This window comes from Dasypus novemcinctus, chromosome 18 (genome assembly GCF_030445035.2).
Source record: "Dasypus novemcinctus isolate mDasNov1 chromosome 18, mDasNov1.1.hap2, whole genome shotgun sequence".
In the NCBI taxonomy this organism is placed as follows: Eukaryota; Metazoa; Chordata; class Mammalia; order Cingulata; family Dasypodidae; genus Dasypus; species Dasypus novemcinctus.
In genome coordinates, this window is record NC_080690.1 from 16,101,336 (window position 1) to 16,122,917 (window position 21,582).

General features: G+C 47.8%; 1 protein-coding gene and 2 non-coding genes across 4 annotated transcripts in view; all 3 read right to left on the reverse strand.

The window, feature by feature from the left end:
- The window catches only part of VAC14 (VAC14 component of PIKFYVE complex), a 114,544-nt gene that overhangs the window by 69,336 nt on the left and 23,626 nt on the right, over nt 1–21,582 (reverse strand). For both annotated transcript variants that reach the window (XR_009181519.2, XM_058279748.2), the window contains exons 8-10: nt 21,003–21,137; nt 20,426–20,578; nt 3,980–4,043 (exon numbers count right to left, since the gene is read on the reverse strand). Coding sequence is in view for 1 of the 2 variants with exons in the window: in XM_058279748.2 (XP_058135731.1) it covers nt 3,980–4,043; nt 20,426–20,578; nt 21,003–21,137 (352 nt within the window). In the remaining variant the exon portion in view is untranslated. The remainder of the gene's footprint in view (nt 1–3,979; nt 4,044–20,425; nt 20,579–21,002; nt 21,138–21,582) is intronic.
- TRNAG-GCC (transfer RNA glycine (anticodon GCC)) lies at nt 16,825–16,895 on the reverse strand. Its single transcript has one exon. It is a non-coding gene; the product is annotated as a tRNA-Gly (tRNA).
- Nucleotides 18,533–18,603, reverse strand: TRNAG-GCC (transfer RNA glycine (anticodon GCC)). Its single transcript has one exon. It is a non-coding gene; the product is annotated as a tRNA-Gly (tRNA).

The following is a 21,582-nucleotide window of genomic DNA, read 5'->3' on the forward strand; positions in this document are numbered from 1 at the left end:
GTCTACCCGTTCAGAAGCGCATGGGCATTTGGTTTGCTTCCACTCTTTGGCTATCTTGGAAATTGCTGCGATGAACATTTACGCACATGTTTTCGCATGAACACGTGCTTCCATCTCCCTGGGGTATGTACCCGGGCGCAGAGGTGCTGGTTTGTGCCGTCCCTCTCTGTTTAGCCTTCTGAGGATGGCCAGGCTGTTCTCCAGAGTGGCTGCGCCGTCTCACCCCACAGCAGTGCCTAAGGGCTCCGCTTTCTCCACGTCCTCGCTGCACTTGCTGCCAGAGGACTGCTCTTTCTTAAGCTTTTCCTTGGCTGGGAGCTGCTGCTTTCATCCCATCTTTCCCTCTTTCCAGCCCCGCTCAACTTCCTGTCTCTCTCCTCCCTCCTGCCGGCAGGGGAGCTGGCACACTGGCTGTGAGGAGCCCAGACTCCTCTGATGGCGCCCCCCAGAGCGGCCACGTCGCCCTGCCTTCATGGGTGGCCTCACCCAGGTCCTGGGAAAGGAGGCAGATGAAGGAAGGGACAAGAGGCTCAATCGCGGGCCAAGTGAGGAGTCTCTTTTTCAGCTGGGGTGCAAGAAATGGCTTTGAGGAGGTCCTCGAGCCCCTGAAAGCGCATTCAGGATGGTGTGCGTTGTTCCACGATGCTAGTCCACGGCTTTTGTCAGATTCTGAAAGGGTCAGTGCCTGTAGGAGGTTTGGGAACTCCACTGTCCCCGCAGGACTCCACCAGGTGGGGATGCCTTTCGGCCATGAGGGTGCTCCAGCTCGTCCACGGCCCCCGCTGGCCTCCACCGGGTAAACCTGGCTATGGAGGCGGGTGCCTTGGGCAAGCGAGGCACTTGGAGACTCGCAGGGCGGGTTTTGTTTTTGGCGACTCTGGGAAGATGACACGTTGTCCAAGTGTAGGCTCCCTCTGGCAGGACCAAGTGGCCCTCGGCAAAGCTGGAGGAAACAGACACCTCCCCGCTCCTGTCCTCGGCTGCCAGCTCCCGCAGGTGGAGAATCCCTTCCTGCCCGTGGGGCCCGAGGCGTGTCCCCCACAGCCTGGGGCCCAGCACCTCAGACGCACAATTGGAAGGCTGCGCTCCCCTCTGGCACAGCCGGGGCACTCAGACTGTGCTGTGGCCACGACGGTACCTCTGTTCACTAGGGACTATTTGTTTTTGTTTGCTTTTAAAATTTTAAACGAGTAGGAGTTAGCACCGGCTCCTGAATGAAAGGCTTAGACCAAGATGTTGGCTCCAACCAGGCGGTTTCTGGACCCAGTACAGGAACTGAGCCCTCCTGTATGGTTACCGCAGCAGAGGGCGCCTCAGTCTCCCCGGCCAGGCAGTGGAGAGCCCCCCAGTCCCTGGTCCATCAGGCCTCACCCCACTCTCCTCGGCCATTCTCTCAGAGGACGGCAACCCCCACAGCTTTCTAACAGCGGCAAGTGTGCAGCAGGCTTCTCTGGCCTCGTTTAGTCCCTGCTCCTCCCTCGTCTGGCCTCCCTGGGGCTGCTGAGTCTAAGTCACAGATCTGTCCCCGTCATTCCCACTCTTGCAGTCCCCACTGGCTCCTGCAGCTTTCAGGACCAACGCCTGAGTCCTCTGTGGGACACACGGGCCCCAGCAGTGAGCAGCTCCCGGGGGATGCTCGGAGCTACCTTGAACGCAGCCCCGGGCTGCCCTGCTCCTCACTCTTCCCTCTTCAGCCCCAGCCTGCTAATGACACCAGGATAGCCCGAGTTTGGCTCAAGCTCCAAATCTGGGAGTTATTCTTTTCCTTGCTTAGCCCCACTCAATCCACTGGCAAATCCTGTCAAATCTACCTTCAAACAGAACTCAAACCAAGCCCCTGGGTTCTCACTCGCCCATGCCGTGGTCCAGGCCTGGAGGGCTGCAGTGGTGTGTGCCCACCGAGGCTCGCCGAAGCCCACTCCCTCCAGAGCGGCCCCCCGAGCTCCCACCTGATGCTGACTACACCTTCCAGTGGCCTGTGTGGCCCTGGAGGGTCCTCAAGATGCCCGCCTCACCAGCTTGGCCGCGCCCTGGCTCCCTGTGCTGCGGCCACCTTGGCCTTGGGTTCTGCCTCATGCTCTGCACCCACGGGGCCCCTGCCCACAACGCCCTGCCAGCAGCTGCCTCCTTGTCCTCTGGCCTCCAGAGAGGCCTCTCCTGCCGCCTCGTGCACAAGGACCCTCTCCAGTTCCTCTCTGGCACGTTGCCCAGTGGCGTTCCTTCCCAGCACCCAACGCTATGGAACGACCTTGCCTGTCTGCTCATGGGAGGCTAACCCCGCCCCACTCCAAGAACGTAAGCACAAGGGCAGGAACCTTTGTGGTCTTGGTCGTCGCTGCATTTGCAGTGACCGGCACAAGAGATGAGCTGTGCCATCTCTGCCCCCCAGGAGTGACTCTCACGCCTCCTCCTACCCTTGCCCTCCCCCCACTCCACGTTCTGCTCGTCAAACTAAACGACTGTGGTTTCTGGAATGCACCATGTTCTCAAACTTCTGGGCTTTACACTCCGTACATCCCCTGCCTCTCCCTGTCCACGTCACCAACTGGACTCGTCTTAGGACACTGTGTAGCCCAGTAGCGGAAGTCTAATGGCCGGACCTCACCTTGACTCTGTGAACCACTCCACAAGTCACTTAATTTCCTTTAGCCTTGTTTTCCTCATTCCTGAAACGGAGGTGGTAACAATACCGACCTCTTGGGATTTAAACAAGCAAAATCCCCACCCTGCGACACATTTCATTACCGCACATCTCATTATGCGACGTGTGCCGGCCCTGGCCTGGGGCCTGCCAGGCCCTGCCTCGGCATTCGCTGCTGCTAGCCCTTCTTCTCAGCAAGCCTCAGCTGGGGCTCGCTGCTCGTCCCTCCGACACCCTCCACGCCCCCATCCCAATCCCCACCCTTTCCGATAATTTCTAGGTTACTTCTCTGCCTCTTCACTGACAGGCAGCTCAAGGTCAGGGATCGTAATCAGGGACCATATTTTTATCTTGGAATCTGTGGGGGTGAATGGAGAGCAGGTGGCCCGGGAATGTGTGACAGTGAACGGAAGGGGAAGGAAGGAGTAAGCAGTACTGGCTCGCTGCTCCGACATTTGGGAGAGGTCCTAGGAGCACGTTTATATTTAGCACTTGCACGCTTAGGACCCACTTGCACAGGGTCCCTGGAGAGAAAAACAAATTAAAAATGTGATAAAAAGAGGCGTGATCCCGAGGCTGCGGGGAGAGGCGGCCTCTTGGGGTGAGTGCACTTTCTCGTCGTGAGAGACCGATTCCTGGGGGCCCAGGCTGAGCGTGGGAGTCCAGAGTGCAGGACAGCCCTGGAGGAATGCCACCACCCACCCCAGCCACACAGAGGCCAGTGACGGGGCAAGCCTGGGGCACTCAGACAGGGACAGAGCTGAGGCTGCCCGTCCCAGGGAAGTCACGGTGCCCGGGAGGGAGTGAGCAGGGGGTGGCAAGGATGGCAGGAGGTGCTGCTTGGCCTGCACTGCCCCCGCGTGGGCGGCGGTGCCACTGCAGCGGGTGCGGGGTGAGCAGGAGAGGACCCCCTGCCCGGCGATCCACACTTGGACTCAACTCAGTCCAACAGATGCCTGTGCGCTGGACTCGGCTCCAGCAGCCTACCCCTGGACCGGGGGTCTTGTCAGCCCCACAGGACTCTCGGCAAGGAAGAGGTGCTGCCAAAGGCATCTTCAAACGTTCCCCATTGCGGTCCCCGCTCTTACAATTTGGGTTTACCGACCTGCAACAGCCTCTAATGCTTCCCCAGACGCTGCCACAGGTCAGAAGTGGTGGGCCGGGCTTGCTCAGTGCCCCCCGCGCCCGCGCCAGCACCTCCGGTGTACAGGTAGGTATCCTCAAAGCAGAGGCCCCACGGGGAGTTTGCCTTGGCTCTCCGCTGGAGTCTCCCGCACCCAGGAAAGATCAAGGCCACTTGCTTTCCACGAACACCGCTGGCTGGGACCTACCACCTACCTGGCTGGAGTGAGGACACTGATGCTGCTACTAAAGCTGGAGTCACAGGAACCATCTGGAACTCCTGGGGAGAGTAAGACAGACAAAGTGTCAGGCTAAATGCTGCTGGACCTCCAGTCCCCCACCCTGACCAGGGCTCTTGAAAACGCTTCTGAGGTTACTGGCACAATAATCTCACAGGGAAGGGACACCAGTGCGGGACCCATTTGGGAAATGCCAGAGGGGACCCCAGCGAAGGGGACCTTCATTTCCACGTTAAAGAGATGCATGCCGCATGGCCCCGTCCCCTCTGGTCCCATATGTGTTTTGGGGGGTGGGGCACAACTGCCGATGGGGGCAGGAAGAGGGTCTGGAAAAGGCGGAGAGGAAATGCCAGGGAATTAAGGGCAGCTTGAGCCCTGCTGCTGCTACGGACACTGGTGTGTGACCCTGGGCAGGTTACTTGCCTTTGCCTTGGCTTCCTCGTGCGCAATGCAGATAATGAAAGCACCTATACCTCAGAGTCACGTCGTGGGTTGAATAGAGTCTCCCCGAAAGTCATGTTCGCCCAGAACTGCAGAGGGGACCTTACTTGGAAATAGGGTCTTTGCAGATGTGTTTAAGAGGAGATGGTCCCTTAATTAGGGATTAGGGTGGGACCAAAATTCACTGACTGGTGTCCTTCAAAGGCAGGGGTTCTTAACCAGGGGTCCATGAGCTTGAATTGAAATAAAAAAAAAACACACATTATTCTTGTGGAGATGCGTTGGTGCAGGAGTGATAGATTTATTATATAATACAGAGTATAGTCTGGACTTAGTAAGGGGTCCTTACATGGGAGGTCCGCGGTTCAAGCCCCGGGCCTCCTTGACCCGTGTGGAGCTGGCCATGCGCAGTGCTGATGCGCGCAAGGAGTGCCGTGCCACGCAAGGGTGTCCCCCGCGTGGGGGAGCCCCACGTGCAAGGAGTGCACCCATAAGGAGAGCCGCCCAGCGCGAAGGAGGGAGCAGCCTGCCGAGGAATGGCGCCGCCCACACTTCCTGTGCCGCTGACGACAACAGAAGTGGACAAAGAAACAAGATGTGGCAAAAGACACAGAAAACAGACAACCGGGGGAGGGGAGGGGAATTAAATAAATAAAAACAAATCTAAAAAAAAAAAAGTAAGGGGTCCTTGGTTTTCACCTGGCAAAGGGGTCCATGGAACAAAAAAGGTTAAGAACACCTGTTCTAAGGAGAGGAGAGGACACTCAGAGACACGCAGGGAAGTGGAGGCAGAGACTGGAGTGATGCAGCTGTAAGCCAAGGGATGCCAAGGGTTGTGGGAACCCAGAAGTTAGAAGAGACAAGGAAGCGTTCATCCCTAGAGCCTTCAGAGGGAACGTGGTCCTGCCAAAATCTTGATTTCAGGCTTCTAGACTCCAGAATGGTGAGACAATAAATTTCAGTTGTTTTAAACCACCCAGTTTGTGGTAATTTGTAACAGCAGCTCTAGGAAACTCATACATGATATTATGACAACAAACGAGCTTAGATCTGTTAGGTGTTTACAGTGATGTGCCGTACACGGTCTGAGTTACACAAACATTTGTTATATAAAGGAATATACAGTCTTAGTCTGCCAGAGCTGCTACGACAGAAAACCCATAATGGGCTGGCTTAACAGCAAGCATTATTGTCTCACGGTCTCAGAGGCTACAAATCCCAAATCAAGGCTTTGCTTTCTTCCCGATGTTTGTTGTATTCCAATGCTAGCTTGCCGCCGTCCTTGGGGTTCTCTGGCTGGCATCCCTGCCTCTATCACGCGGCCACCTCTCTGTGCAGCTGCTCCTCTGGTTTCTGCAGCTTCTGGTTCTTCTGGCTGTGGTTGAGTGTCCTCTCTTCATAAGCCCTCCATGATTCAGCTTGGCCACCCCTAAATAGGTTCTTAGAAGAAGCTCTTCACAAAGGCGTCCACACCTGAACGGATACTATGTCTTGACAATGGGTTCACAGCCACAGGAAGACAGAGTAAGATTAAGAATACTTCTTTTTTGGGGTACATTATTCAATTTACCACACTGTTTCATCATGAATTCTACATGGTTTTCATCTGTTGGATTTTTTCCCCCCTTCTTGATTTGTAGGAGTTTAAAAAAAAATTTTTTTTTTTTTATATTGACAGTTAAATGCAGTGCAAATATCTTCTTCAAATCTGTGCCTTGTCTTGTATTTCTAATCCTGTTTTTGGTTATACTAAAGTCTTAAATTTATATATGAGGTATCTATCATTTTCTTTAAAATTTTTACTTAGGGGTCTTGTTTAAGAAATTCCTCCTACTATAAAGTATTCTTGTTGAAAAAATTTGAACTTGAACCTGATCAAGTAGCTCTGACTACTGATTTGCAGGAACTATAGGGGACTAATTACCATGATAAAGACACCATGGAAAGCTCTGCAGGACAAATGACCCAGTTTCTTAAAAAATAAACTGCAAGGAATTAGAAAAGAGATGAAAGGCAGCCTACAGTGCTCATGGAGGCTTAGGAGACATATCAACCAACTGCAGGGAAGGGAACTGGTTTGCTCTGAATTCAACTATTTGCAAAAACAAAGCAAAGCAACAACAGAAAACCTAAACTCAAGTCAGTTGGAGAAATATGAAACCTGAATTTTTGATAATATGAAGGACTTATGTATTTTTCTTTCCTGAGGTGTGATGATGGTATTGTGGTTACTTTTATAAGAGGAGCTCTTATGTTTTAGAAAAACACACATTTATAGATGAAATATGTCAGAAGTTTGCTTTCAATTAATGAAGCTGGGAGTAGTGGATGAGAGAAAAGAAGGACCAAACCTGGTTGTAAGTGGATGAACGTTGAAGCTGAATGACGGACAAAGGGGTCGTCAGACTCCTGGCACTTAATACGTGCCAGGCATTTTTCTAGGCTCTTTCCAAACTCCTTTAGTCCTCTTCATGACCTTATGAGGCAGGGAGCATTATTACCTCCACTTCACAAGAGGAAACTGGGCACAGAGAGGTTAAGTAACTAGCCCAAGGTTGCCCAGCTGGTAAGTGATGGGGTAAGTGATAAGGCAGAGGCAGCATATCTCCAGATTCTATGTTCACAACACTATAAACTATTCAGTCACTTGCATTATGTTTTAACACACCAGGATTTACTTTTTTGTGAAGGACAAAATAATTTTCTTCTTGTCCATCTAGATACCCAACTAATGCAGTTCTACTTTTTGAATAGGCTATCCCTGTGCTGTCCAGGGTGACAGCCAGTAGCTACCTGTGGCTACCAAGCACTTGAAATGTGGCTGGGCTGAAGTGAGACGTGCTGTGAGAATAAAATACACACCAGCTTTCAAAGACACAGTATGAGAAAAATGTAAACGACATCACTGTTTAAAATTATTTATCATTTTGGGTTAAAAAAAGACTAACGTTAGTTCCATTTGCTTCTTTTAATTATTTTTAAATGTAGCTATTAGAAAATTTAACATTACATATGACTTGCATTACACTTCTCTTGGACAGTGCTTGTCCAGCCTTTCCATGCAGATGTGTAATGTCACTTGTATATTATATCATGTTTCCATAGATGCGTGGATGTGTCTTGAAATTATTTCTCCAGCCCTATTTCAATTCTGCAATATATAATTTGCAATAGCCTCATAATAAGCCACCATTTTTGGAGGCTTGTTCTTTAAAATTATCCTAGTCTTGACCCTTTGCCACTCCATACAGTTTGGAATTAGTTTATTGATACACACACACACACCCTAGTGGGAATTCTAACTGGAACTACATTTAATTTATGGGTCATTTCCTTTGGGAACTAACATCTTTATACATCAAGTTTTCCCACTCCAACGATTTATTTATTTAGGTCTTTTTAAAAAACCTTTAAAAAAAAATATATATATATTTTTTGGATTAGATAAATTGTAGGTTTACAGAAACACTATGCATAAAATATATAAAATACAGAGTTCCTATATACAACCTTAATATTAACAACTTGCATTAGAGTGGTACATTTGTTACAATTAATGAAAGAACATTTTTATAATTGTACTATTAACAATAGTCTACCCTTTACAACAGGGATCATTGAGCTATACAATCCTGTTTTTTTCTTTTCATTTTTATTCTAGTAACATATATACGACCTAAAATTTCCCCTTTTAACCACATTCACATATATAATTCAGTGCTGTTAATTACATTCACTATGTTGTCCTACTCACCACCCATTACTAAAATTTTATCATCAACCCAAACAGAAATTCTGTACAATTTAAGCATTAACTCCCCATTCCCTATCCCCCAACCCAGGGCCTGGCAACCTATTTTCCAGATTATGACTCTATGAGTTTGCTTATTATAATTAGTTTATACCAGTGAGCTCATTTAATAGCTGTCCTTCTGTGGCTGGCTTATGTCAGTCAACATGACTTCAAGGTTCATCCATGTTGTCACATCTACCAGAATTTCACTCTTTTTTAATGCTAGATAATAGCCTATCATATGCATATAACACATTTTGTTTATCCAGTCATCAGTTGATGGACACTTGGGTTGCTTCCATCTTTTGGCATTGTAAATAATGCTGCTATGAACGCTGGTATGTAAATATCTGTTGGAGTCCCTGCTTTCAATTCTTTTGGATATATACCTAGTAGTGGGATTGCTGGGTCATACGGTAGCTCTATACTTAGCTCTCTGAGGAACTGCCAAACTGTCTTCCACAGCTGCACCATTTTACATTCTCATCATCCATGAATGAGTGTTCCTCGTTCTCCACATCCTCTCCAACACTTGTTAAGTTTTTTTTAATAGTAGCCATTCCATTGTGAAATGGTTATCTCACTGTGGTTCTGATTTGCATTTCCCTAACAGCTAGTGATGCTGAGCATCTTTACATGTGCTTAGTAATTTGTACAACCTCTTTGGAGAGTGTCTGTTCAAGTTTTTTGCCCAGTTTTTTTTTTTTTTTTTTTTTTTGTTGAGTTGTAGGATTTCTTTATATATTCTGGATATTAAACTCTTATCAGTTATGTGGTTTCCAAATATTTTTTCCCATTGAGTAGGCTATCTTTTCCATTTCATGATAAAATCCTTAGGTGTCCTTTTTGTTTTCCATAAAAACTAGTGATTTTCTCCATAAAGGTCTGGCCACCTTGTATAGTTCTTCCGAGATCCTTTTTTCTCCCTACTATATTTTCTAATTGGTTATTATTGCATATAATAATGTTATTATTTTTAAATAAGATCTTATACCTAGAAACCCTATTGAAATGTTTTATTAATTCAATAGTTTGGTTCTTGACCTTTCTAGGAAAATAGTTTGTCTTTGTATCTGTAATTCTTATAACTCTTATTCTTTTTCTGTCTTATTGTATATGCTAGGACCTTTGGTGCAGTGGGGACAGAAGAGTCTTTTTCCTGATGATAAAGGACTCTTTCCACCATTTCACATAAGTGATTTTGAAAAATAACACTGTTTCTGGTGGTGGAAGTTATCAGGTTTGTTAATTTATTTTTAAATGATTGATTTTACTGAATACCTTTTCTTTATCTACTGAGATAATAATATAGCCTTTCCTTCAATATGGTATACTAGACTTCTAGATATTTTTCATATTGAAATATCCTTGCATTCTTGGAAAAAACTCTATTTGATTGTGATGTACATTTTCTTTACATCCTGAATTCAACTTGCTACATTTCACTTATGTTTTTTGCAACTATGTTCATATGTTAAGATTGCCCTGTAATTTATTTCTACTGTCCTTGTCTAGTTTTGCTATCGAGATTATATTAGTCTTATAAAGAAGTAGGGATGACTTCCCTTTTCTTCTACTTTTTGAAATTAATTGTACAAGGTAGAGATTATCTGAATTGTAAAGGTATGGTCAAACTTACTAGTAAAACCATCTAGACCTGGTCTTTTTTAGTTGGGGTAGAGGAGAGACACACAATGACTAATTCAATGTCTTTAATACTTGTTGGTTTATTCAAATTTTCTCTTTCTTCTTGAACTGATTATGGCAACTTAGGTTTTTTTTTTTTTTGGAGAAAACAACCCATTTCATCTAATTTACTGGTGTGAAACTGTTCACAGTATTTGCGATATGTCCCTTTTTATTCCTGACACCGTTTCTGGCCAAGCTTCTGGAACTGAACATCTATTTACTTCCAGTAGTCTTGTTTTTTAATAAATGCAGTTAAGGACATAAACTTCTCTCAATTCTGCTTCAGGTGGCTCCTATAAGTTTGGTTATATATTACTTTCATTGTCATTCATTTCTAAGTATTTTATAATTTCTTCAGGGATTTCTTTCTAATCCATGGTTTACTTAAGAGTGCATATACAATTTCTAAATCTTTGAGGCCTATACAATGTGGAATATTTGAAATAATGTGGATTTACCAAGTTTTTTTTTGTAATTCTGTCAGATTTTGCATTATGCATTTCAAGGCTACTTCTTTAGGTGCATACAAATTCATGTCTGTTACATCTTCTTGGTAGACTATTTTATTATGTAATATCCTTCCATATCACTATTATTGTCTTTTGCCTTGACAATAGTATGTAAAGTGCTCAGCACACCACCCTCAATAAACAGTCATGTCACCTAAAATCAGACCTGTGCTTCTTCCTCTTGGTACAGGTGTCACTGTAGACGGGATAATTTTGAACATCTTATCATGGCACAGGAGGCTCAAAGTTTAGTCCAACGCAATGAACGAATGATGATGCCACATTTCCCTGCCTTTCTCTCCCTGAGCTCTCGTATGTATTTCATGCCGTCTCCTCTCTCCTCTCCTCCTGCACCACCTTCTTCCCCACCCTCGTTCTTAGCTGATGACCCTGCTTTCTCCTAAAATGGACACAACCAGAAGAGAACTCGCAGTAGCTCTCAGCACATCTGCCCGCCGTGTGCCTCTGGGCCCCTACATGCTGTGCTGTTTCAGGCCACCCCTCCATCACAGCTTCAGGTGTTCCCGCAACCCCTTTCTCAGGGGCAGGACTCCAGCAGCCCGAGTTCACTCTTGTATCATTAAAGTTTCCTCCCCACTGGATCACTCCCATCAGCAGACGAACTTGCCCTGGCAGGCTGAATAAAGGCGTCCCAAAGAGACTCGTGTTCTAATTCTCAGAACCTGTGGATATGTGACCTTACGAGGCACAGACAAAGGCACAAGGGAGTCTGCAGATGTGATTAAGGAAACGAGCTTGTGAGGGAGTTGTCCTGGATCCCCTGACGGGACCAATATAATCCCAGGAGCTCAGAAGAGGGAAGCAGGAGGGTCAGGGACAGGGAGCCTGGAAGATGGTCCGCTGCGGATTTTGAAGATGTGGGAAGGGGACCATGAGCTAAGGAACCGCGGGCGGCCTTGAGAAGCTGAAAAAGGCAAGACAAGAGCCTCCCCTAGAACCTCCAGAAGGAACCTGGCCCTGCCAGGACTCTAAGACAACAAGTGTGTGCTGTTTTAAGCCACTCAGTGAGGTAATTTATAGCAGCAACAGAAAACCGATACGCTGCTGTAATTCTCCAATGAAGGAGAGAGTCCCCCGCCCACCTCACCTCACCCATCATTATCATCCCACTTCTCTGCTCCTCTTTACTGGAACCTTGCTGTGCCCACTTCCTTCCTCCCACTTCCGCACGCTCCCACTCCCACGAGGCGCTCAGCCGCACCGCGCTGCTGACACGGCTGCTCAGTGGCTCCTGTCCTCCCGCTGGTTAGAGCACTGTTCCGCCCCGGTCCCACCTTCCTCCTCTGGCAGCAGCTTTTGACACAGCCCAATGATCACGCGTCTCTCCTTTTTTTTTTTAATTAAAGATTTATTTATTTCTCTTCCCCCCGCCCCCCATTGTCTGCTCTGTGTCCATTTGCTGTGTGTGTTCTTCAGTGTCTGCTTCTATTCTTGTCAGCGGCACCCGGAATCTGTGTCTTGTTTTGTTGTGTCATCTTGATGCATCAGCTCTCTGTTTGTGTGGCGCCACTCCTGGGCAGGCTGCGTTCTTTTTGCGCAGGGCGGCTCTCCTTGAGGGGCGCACTCCTTGAGCATGGGGCTCCCCTACGCAGTGGTTACCCCTAGATGGCAGGGCACTCCTTGCGTGCATCAGCACTGTGCGTGGGCCAGCTCACCACACAGGTCAGGAGGCCCTGGGTATCGAACCCTGGACCCTCCATATGGTAGGCGGACGCTCTATCAGTTGAGCCAAATCCGCTTCCCACACGCCTCTCCTTGAACGCTTTCTCCACTTGGCTCCCTGCTGCCTCCTGGGCCCCGGCTCCTCAGGCTCCTTGGCTGGCTCCTCCTCGCCCCATCCTTCCCGACAGGGCGCCCCTGAAGACCAGGGCTCACCTCACCTCTTCCCTGCACATCCTCCCCCAGGCTCCCGGCTTGATCCTGTGTATATGCCGAGGACACTGGCTTCTCACCTCTAACCTCGACCTCTTCCCCGAACACCAGGCTAACCGCACCACAAGCTCAGCAGTCGTCTCCCACCACCCAGCTCCTCCCCCCTCTCTGTAAGCGGCAGCTTCCCGCTTCCAGGCCTCCCTTCCTTCTCACCCCCACCCCTAGCCCGTCAGCAACCTGGCTGCTCCCTTCAAGGCACCCCTGGAAGCTGACGATTCTCGCCCTCTCCACCAGAGCCTCAGGCCTGGGTTATACCTCCCTGCGTCTGCCCTTGCCCTGCTAAAGTCCATTTCGACCGAGCAGCTAGAGCGATTCTGTAAAAAGGAATTCTGATGGTGTCATGGCTCCCACGTCACCTGCAGTGAAAATGCAAGTCCTTCTGATGGCCTCGGAGGCTGGTGCGATCTGGCCCTTGCTCCGTCTGCCCTCATCTCGGACCACCAGCCACACTGTCCTCCTTGCTCTTCCCTGGGCGTGGCTTGGAAGACTCCCCCACAGCTCCCTCCTCACCGCCTCAAGTCGTTGCTCAAATGACACCTCTGCAGCGGGGCCGTCCCCGAGGGTCAGTCCCATTTAAAACTGCACCCCCTTCTTGGATCCCACCACCTTCTTCCCAGTGTTTCCCATGGAATTGATCTGCTAAAATACCTTTCATATACAGAAATCTTACCAACATTCATACTTATTTCCTGAGAATACATTTTTAAACTTTTTAGGCTTCTAAATACATGCTGCCACGTATCTGTCTCTGTAACTTGCTCCCTGTCTGCCTTCCCCCTGCAGGAAGGTCAGATTCAAGAGGTGAGGGATGCCTGGCTGCCCTTTTGTTCAATCTCCATCTAGGATGGGGCCTGGCACACAGTAGGCATGCAGCACCTACTACCCAAACGAATGGTGATTATTCACGCAGTGGCTACCTGGGGCCGGGGGATGGGGAAGGCAACAAAGCAGGCTCCTAAAGAGCCTGCAGTTCCAGGAGAACTGCACCTGCCTTTCCAGCCCACCTCCCCAGTATTCCCCTCCGGCCCCCAAACTTCCTGCCTGATTCCATGCCTGGGTCTTCCAGGCAACCGCCAATTTATCCTTGAAGGTCCAGTTCCAGCCGGTGGGACTGGAGGTTGGTTTGAGAGTGCCCAGAGGCATTTGGCAGCATGTAACAGAAGCCTTAGATATTCGTTTGAGAATTTATCTTTAAAAGGAAATAATTATGGATGTGTGTAAGGCTTTTCTATGTGGCTGTTCATGTTAGCAGGGTTTATAAGATTAAAATAAAATAAAAAACAGCCAAAATGATTTACAGTGAGAGACTGATTAAATAAATTATGGCGTATCTACCAAATAGAGTGATGTAAGTATGTTATATAAATAGAAAAGCAAACCTGGAACAAAAAAAAGGAATTATAAAATGTACTCCAAAGACAAAAACATTTGAATTACCTGTGCCAGGGACCAATTCCATTAATATGCTTACTTATATTTCGTGTTGGTTAAAAGGGAGATGGTCAATACTTATTGCTCGTGATTAAAAAAAAATAAAGTTAGTGGAAACAATCCAAGTGTCCAACAACTGATGAAAGGATAAACAAAACTGGTATATCCATCCGAAAGCATATTATTCAGCCATAAAAAGGAACAGGATACTTTTATATGCTATAAAGTGGATGAATCTGGAAAATACTATGCTAAGTGAAATAAGGCAGACACATATGGTACAATTCCATTAATATGAAATATCCAGAATAGGCAAAACATAGAGATAAAAAGTATATTAGCACTTGCTTGGGGGGGAGGGTGGGTTTGAGAGCAACTGCTAATGGGCCCGGTGGTTCTTTAGGGGATGATGCAAATGTTCTAGAACTGGACAGCTGTAATAGTTGATGATCTTGTGAATATACTGAAAACCACTAAATTGCATACTTTTAGGATAGTGAATTTCATGTCATGTGGGATTTTAGATTAAGTGGATTATATTTCAATTTTTAACAAAAACTGCACAGTAGGGAAGTGGACTTGGCCCAATGGATAGGGCGTCTGCCTACCACATGGGAGGTCCACGGTTCAAACCCCGGGCCTCCTTGACCCATGTGGAGCTGGCCCATGTGCAGTGCTGATGTGCACAAGGAGTGCCGTGCCATGCAGGGGTGTCCCCCACGTAGGGGAGCCCCACGCGCAAGGAGTGCACCCCGGAAGGAGAGCCACACAGCACAAAAGAAAGTGCAGCCTGCCTAAGAATGGCGCCGCAAACACGGAGAGCTGATGCAGCAAGATGACGCAACAAGAATAGACACAGATTCCTGGTGCCGCTGATAAGGATAGAAGCAGTCACAGAAGAATGCACAGTGAATGGAGACAGAGAACAGACAACTGGGGTGGGGTGGAAGGGGAGAGGGAAAAAAAAAGTAGAGTAATGCTGACTAATCTGGAAAAATGTTCATCATCCATTAAATGAAAAATTAGGTTTAAATCACTGTATGTTCTATGATCCTATTTTTTGGGGAAAACAAATAGAAAAGCCACACATGGTAAGTACATGCACTTCAAAAAGACAACTGAAAATAAATATACCCAGAGGTTGACAGTGGTTATTTCTGGGTGGTGAGGTTATGGTGAGAATTCTTCTTGGACCTCTTTATTTTTTCCAGAATCTCTGCAGGGAACATGGATTTCCATTACAGTCATACTAGAACATGGGGATAGGAATGGAAGCTAAGCAGAAAGAAAAGATCCAGTTCAGATAATCTCTGTGAAGCCTTGCCTGGAACCTCAGCAGTGCTCACCTGCCTACTGGGCCCCCTCAACCCCTTGCCCCGTCCACAAGTGACACCTCTGCAGGCAGGTCCAGAGGCTGAGTCACCTGCAACTGCACAGCCCATCGAAAGTGCTGGTCAACCCGGGCCAGCCAACGCTCTGTAAACGGGTGGATTCCAAGACACTTCTACCAATGGGAGGTCCCAGCCCTCCACTGGAAAGGCCAGTTATCGCTCCGATCCTCGTGTGCCACGTGAACTCCCATCCCTGATCTTCTAGCACCCTCATTTAGAACCCATGAGGGCCTTGCTAGCATTCTGGGCAGCGCTGATGATAAAAAAGAAGGGGGCATGAGTCCTGCCCTTGAGGACCTTGCCACACAGATGGGTGTATTAGAAGCATTCACAAAATGCCATCCACCAGCTCCTGAGAGTGCCTGCCAGTGCTGGGTGCTAAATCTCATCTGCACTTTGCAATTGTCCTACAGGCTAGGTATTAGTATTATTATTATTATTATTATTTTTTAAAAGATTTATTTATTTATTTAATTTCCCCCCTTCCCCTGGTTGTCTGTTCTTGGTGTCTATTTGCTGCGTCTTGTTTCTTTGTCTGCTTCTGTTGTCGTCAGCGGCACGGGAAGTGTGGGCAGCGCCATTCCTGGGCAGGCTGCTCTTTCTTTTCACGCTGGGCGGCTTTCCTCACGGGCGCACTCCTTGCGCGTGGGGGGTGGGGGACACCCTTGCGTGGCAAGGCACTCCTTGCGCGCATCAGCACTGCGCATGGCCAGCTCCACACGGGTCAAGGAGGCCCGGGGTTTGAACCGTGGACCTCCCATATGGTAGACGGACGCCCTAACCACTGGGCCAAAGTCCATATTAGTATTATTATCCTAATTTACAAATTAGGAATCTGAGGCTCAGAGAGGCAAAGCAGCTTGGTTGGGGCAATAGCTAGGAAGGGAGTAGCGCAAGGCCTCAGGTGGCCTGGCCCCAGGACTGCAAAAAACAATAGGGGTCTGTCCTGGGGGAGACATTCTGGACCCCGTAGGTGCTGTAAGAATTCAGAGCCAGCAAAGGGACACTGCTGAGGATCCTCCCCAGAGGCAGGGCTGAGGAGCCACAGCAAACAGAGAGGCTGGGAGCAGCCAGGTGCCTGCCCTGATCAGAGGCCCCGCGCCGAGGCAGAGGGAGGAGCTCTGGCGGCCGCAGGTGTGCGTGTGTGCGCGGTGCGCCAAACCCTCGTGGAGGGTTCCAGGCGGCCGGGAGCAAAGGGTGCCGTGCGATGAGTCAGAGCAGGACTGGGTGGAAAGGGACACACTGGCGAGCAAGAGCAGCCCCAGTGGGCCGTGGAGCAGGTGGGAGGGCACACGGGAGGCTCTGGACCTGCCCACAGACCAGCTGATTTGCCTGTCTCTTGGCTTATGGGGACCCTTCTCCTGGGTACTTTGGTGAAGACTGTTACAAGCTGGGGGGCCTGGGAGTGGGGGTGAAGCCCTAAAATTAGCTGGTGCCGTTTCTGAGAAATACTGTAAAGCCAGCTTTTCATCTGCTGAAATATTGTTTTATGAGGCAGTAAAACCAGAGCCAAGCTGCCTGAATGTTCCTGGTTTTAGAGCAACACTTGCCTGAGCAGACAGCTGTCTGGAGGCCATTTAGGAAATAAGAAAACTATGTAAAAAGGAAAATAAGCTGCATTGGCCGGGAATCGAACCCGGGCCTCCCGCGTGGCAGGCGAGAATTCTACCACTGAACCACCAATGCTCCTGCCAAGACAGAGCTGCTTTTCAGCGTCATGACCCAGAGAACTGAGCAGCGCCTTTCCAGGGAGCTGGACACTGTTGCCACAGAAGCAGAAAGGGTGGGGCAGGGACTGCCGGGGTTTCACACTGAGTGAAGAGGCATGAACCTTTTTTTAAAAAAATTGAGATATAATTTATACAACAAAATTTCACATAACATAAAAGCCACCATTTAAAGTGTATAATTCTGTGGTTTTTAGAACACTCACAAGTTTGTGCAACCATCACCACCACCTAATTCCAGAACATTACCATCATCCCCCAAAGCAAACCCGGCCCTGTTAGCAATCACCCCCACGCCCCTGGCCCCCAGGCCCCAGGCCATCACTAATCCATTTCCTGTCTCTGTAGATTAAGACGCATCCATTTTTATTTCTATTAATTAATTTTTTGGATGCTGGAGACAAACATCGTTACTAAAGATACTACCAAAAAAATTGGCAGACATTTCAAAGCAGATTTGTAAACATAATGCTTCCCTTTTCAATGGGCAGCATTCTGAACGGCAATACAATAAGACAACAAAACTTGAATTAACATTATTTCAAAATCCTTACATTTTGAACACATAACTTATGTTCCCACATGATAAAATAAGGGATAGTTTAAATCAAAGTCAATAGATACACTCCGGGAAATCAAAGTTTATGCTGTATGATGAATCACAGTATGGTATGGTTAAATATATCTGCTTTTTTATATTCCTGGTATCCAGGATGAAAAAAAAATCTCTGTATATACATTTCATGCAGGTAATAGCTACTTTGCATATCTCTCTTTAAAACATACTTTTAGCAGTATATAAATGGGTTACCTACATGTTTAATTTTATAGTTTTGCCCCCAAACTATAGATGTTTCATTTTCATAACGTATCAATTAAAGCTGATAAATTTTTGAAATGGAAATGCTTTTGTCTTTCAAAATAGATGTAGCAATTTAAAAGAAACAAATAAACAACAACAAAAAGTAACACTAGTCAGTTGTTTAAGCTGAGTGTTTGGCCTACTAAGAGAAGCTCTTTCTTTCCCTTCATGCGTGCTCACATCCATACAACCTCTGCACACACACAGTTTGAGCACACTTCAGATCCTGCTAGGCCACAGTCTGCTTCCCACTGCTTGCAAGATACCTCAATTTTTAAGTCAGTATGAAATATTCAAAACTTCTGCACGTTGTGATTTGTCAAGTCAAAAAATAAAATCAAACCCTCCAAAACCCCGCAAAACCAACCACCATCACACCAAAAAAAGCAGGATGTGGGATGTGGAATTATATAAGTTGTATGATCTCAACATATATAAAAATCATATTTGGGAAAATATGCCAAAATTTTAATACTGACTGCCTCTGGGTGGGGACAATCTTGCTTCTGCTTCTTTATATTTTTATCTGCTTTCCAAATGTTCTAAAATGAGACTCAGAAACAAAACAACAAAATCAAAGAAAAACACTTGCACATCAATGAAAGTTCACGAAAAATGTCTATCTCTCAGATTCCTCTAATTTCTCTTAGTAAGAAAGTATCTCTCCTGGGAGAGCCACACTGCCTAATGCCAAGTTTTTCTCTTCAAGGAAATGCCAAAAAGTGTTCAACTGCTGCATTGGCCGGGAATCGAACCCGGGCCTCCCGCGTGGCAGGCGAGAATTCTACCACTGAACCACCAATGCTCCAGCTGAGTGCTATTCTGCCTCCAGCTGTTTTGTTCCTCAGGCTCTCAAGGGCCATCCCCACAGCTGTAACCTTACGCCTGAGACAGTTCACTATGGAATGCTAGCTCCACCCCACCAGCCAAACCACCGGCAGCCCAGAGGAGCACAGGGGCTTGACATTCTGCTGCAATGTTCACAAAGGAAGGACATGAAAATCTATGGAACTGCACAACCCAAACAGTGAACCCTAAGTTAAACCATGGACTATATTTAACATCACAATAATAAAAATGTGCATTCATCAATTGTAACAATGTACCAAATCAATGCAAGATGTTCATAATAGGGTGGTATATAGGAACCCTGTATTTTATGTAATTTTCTGTAAACTCACACCTTCTATAATTTAAAAAAAAAGAAAAAGGAAATGCATGAATAGCAATAGGAGGAAATGCTTCAGAAACTCTTTTTGACTCCTAGGGGCAGGCTCCAGACCTCAGTCTGTTGGCCTTAAAAGATTTGGGGAGGTAGTTCATTAATTTATTCTCTCAGTGTGGACCAGTAGACAACATTATTTATAGAGTTCAACTCCAGACCCCAATTGGCATGAAGTGGTTTTCTTTATGTCACAGATAAACAAGAAAATAATATTAAAGGAGTTGGAGAGGAGAGCAATTTAGTTTCTTAAAGTCACTGATTTTGGCAAAAGAATTCCAAAGCAGTGTATAAATTGTGGCAGCACTTTCTACTTTCTTACTCCTCTCTTCCTGAGAATGACAGATATGGTAAAAGGAGCCAAGCTTTTGGGGGACTGGAAGGCTACGGCCAAGAACCAAGTGACTCCTGCAGCCTGGGACTCCTGTTACACGGTAAATTGGGAATAAAACCTGATTTCCTATAGCTCAAGGGTCCTTAACCTTTTTTTGTTCCACGGACTCTTCTGCAAGTCAGATGAAAACCACAGACCCCTTCTCTAGAATGTCGTGGCAGATAGTTTTATGACTCTCAACATCAGCATGTCTTTTAGATTTTAGGATTATTCAAAATTACATTTTACAATTTTCCCATAATTTCAATACCTGATAACCTAATGCGGTTCAACATCTATTCAAAAGGTTGTTTTCGGCAAACATTTAGAAATTTTAGTTTTCCCACGGCATAATAAAACCATCTCTGCCATCCTTACCAATCTTTTTGCAGGCAGTTATTCAGTCCACTCATGATGTTACATCAAAATAAAAATCATACTAAGTCCACACTATACTGTGCATTATTTAATATATATATATCATACCTGCACCAACACAGCCCCAAAAGAATAATGTTTTTTTGCATTTTTAATTTAAGCTCATAGATCCCTGGTTAAGAAGCCCTGCTGTAGCTGCACTTGGATAAAGATTAAAGAAAGGCTTGATGGTCGCTGAGGCAATCTTCCTGGGTTAAAATCCCAACCCCGGCACTTACTGGCTGCCAGAGTCCAGCCGCTTTCCTTCCCTTCCCTTGACCCCACGTGTAGAATGGGGATGCTAACAGCTCCTCCCTCGACATGAACAGGTTAACAGAGGTAAAGGACTTGGAAGAGCGCCAGCACCCAGTGAGGCTGCAGAATGGAGGTTATTATTAGATGCTGGTGACTCAAACCAAGACGGCAAGACCACACAAGTGTGGGCCCTGTGTGGGCAAAGGTGCCTTGGGAACAAATGCTCCCTCCTGGAGTGCCCGGGCATGGTGCTGAGGCAGTATCAGCTTTGACCCTGGTTAGCTAGTGAGGCCGGAGGTCAAGTCTGAGGACCTCTGGGGCGCTCCCCGGGAGGTGGGGGGTATGAGGCAGTCTACTTACCACCGGCTGTCCCCTCCGGCCTTGCCACGGAGTCGTCGTGGCTGGGATCGCCCTGTCTCTGCACCGCGGGCTTGGGCTCGTCGAGCTCGTCGTCCTCAGGGGTGACCAGCTTCATCAGGCTCTGGTTGCACACACTGGCCACCTCCTTGATGTCTGAGGCCACGGATGTAAGGAGCAGCCCCGCCCGGGGAGGCTTCCCTAGACCCGAGGTCACTGTCCCTCCCGGCCAGGGCTTTGTCCTCCCAGAGGCCATGCTGGTGGGCTGATGGGCAGGCGCCTGTTTTTTCTTGTGGGGTCCCTTTCTGGTGGCAGTCCTCCTACCAGCAGGATGTCCCCTGCCCAAAGTCTGTAAGTAACCAGGCTTGGTTTGGGGACAGCTAACATCAGTTACGTGTCCTGGGGCTGCCCGTGACTTTCCCAATCCATATTCAGCTCCATCTCTGGATGCCCAGATGCTGGGGACAATTGGAGGAGCGATGGATCCTAAGGGAGTCCCCACCTCTCCCTCCAGGGCCCCTCAACTTCAGAGTCCCTTTTGGGGCTGTTTGCATTTCTTCTCTTCCAGAGCTAAGGATACTTTTCTTGCGGTCATCGTAGGCCAGGCAGGGTAAGACGGCAGTCAGGATCCCCGAGGAGTAGGGCAGCATTACGCGGCCGGCCAGCTGGATGAACTCCCGCATCCAGCACATCGCTGTCAGCTGGATCAGATCATCTGGAAGGAGCCGGTGGGTTCCAGGAGAGCTGGCTTGGGCATCCGGAGTGCTCCCCTCCCACCTACCACACATACCCGGGACGGGACCAGAGGAGTGGGGGCACCCAGGGCCTGGATCGCTTCTGGCCTTGCTTTTGGCTTTCCAAAGCTACACACAGACGCCTGGCGGGATGGAGCGATGATCCCGTGAATACACCTTTCTCGAATCTAGGCTGGCCGTGCTACTTTGGCCAAAAGAATGTGGAAGAAGTGACGGTGAGCTGGTTCAAGCCTAGGCGATCAACAAGCCCTGCTCTCTTCTATGTCTCTCTTGTCACACTGCCATAGCCACCTGAATGCGCTTGGGCCACCTGCTGGGTGATGAGGTGTAGCCCAATTCTCCCATCACCCCAGGGGGCAGCTGGCCGGCCTGACACGAGTGAGGCCACCCTGGACCAGCCAGCCC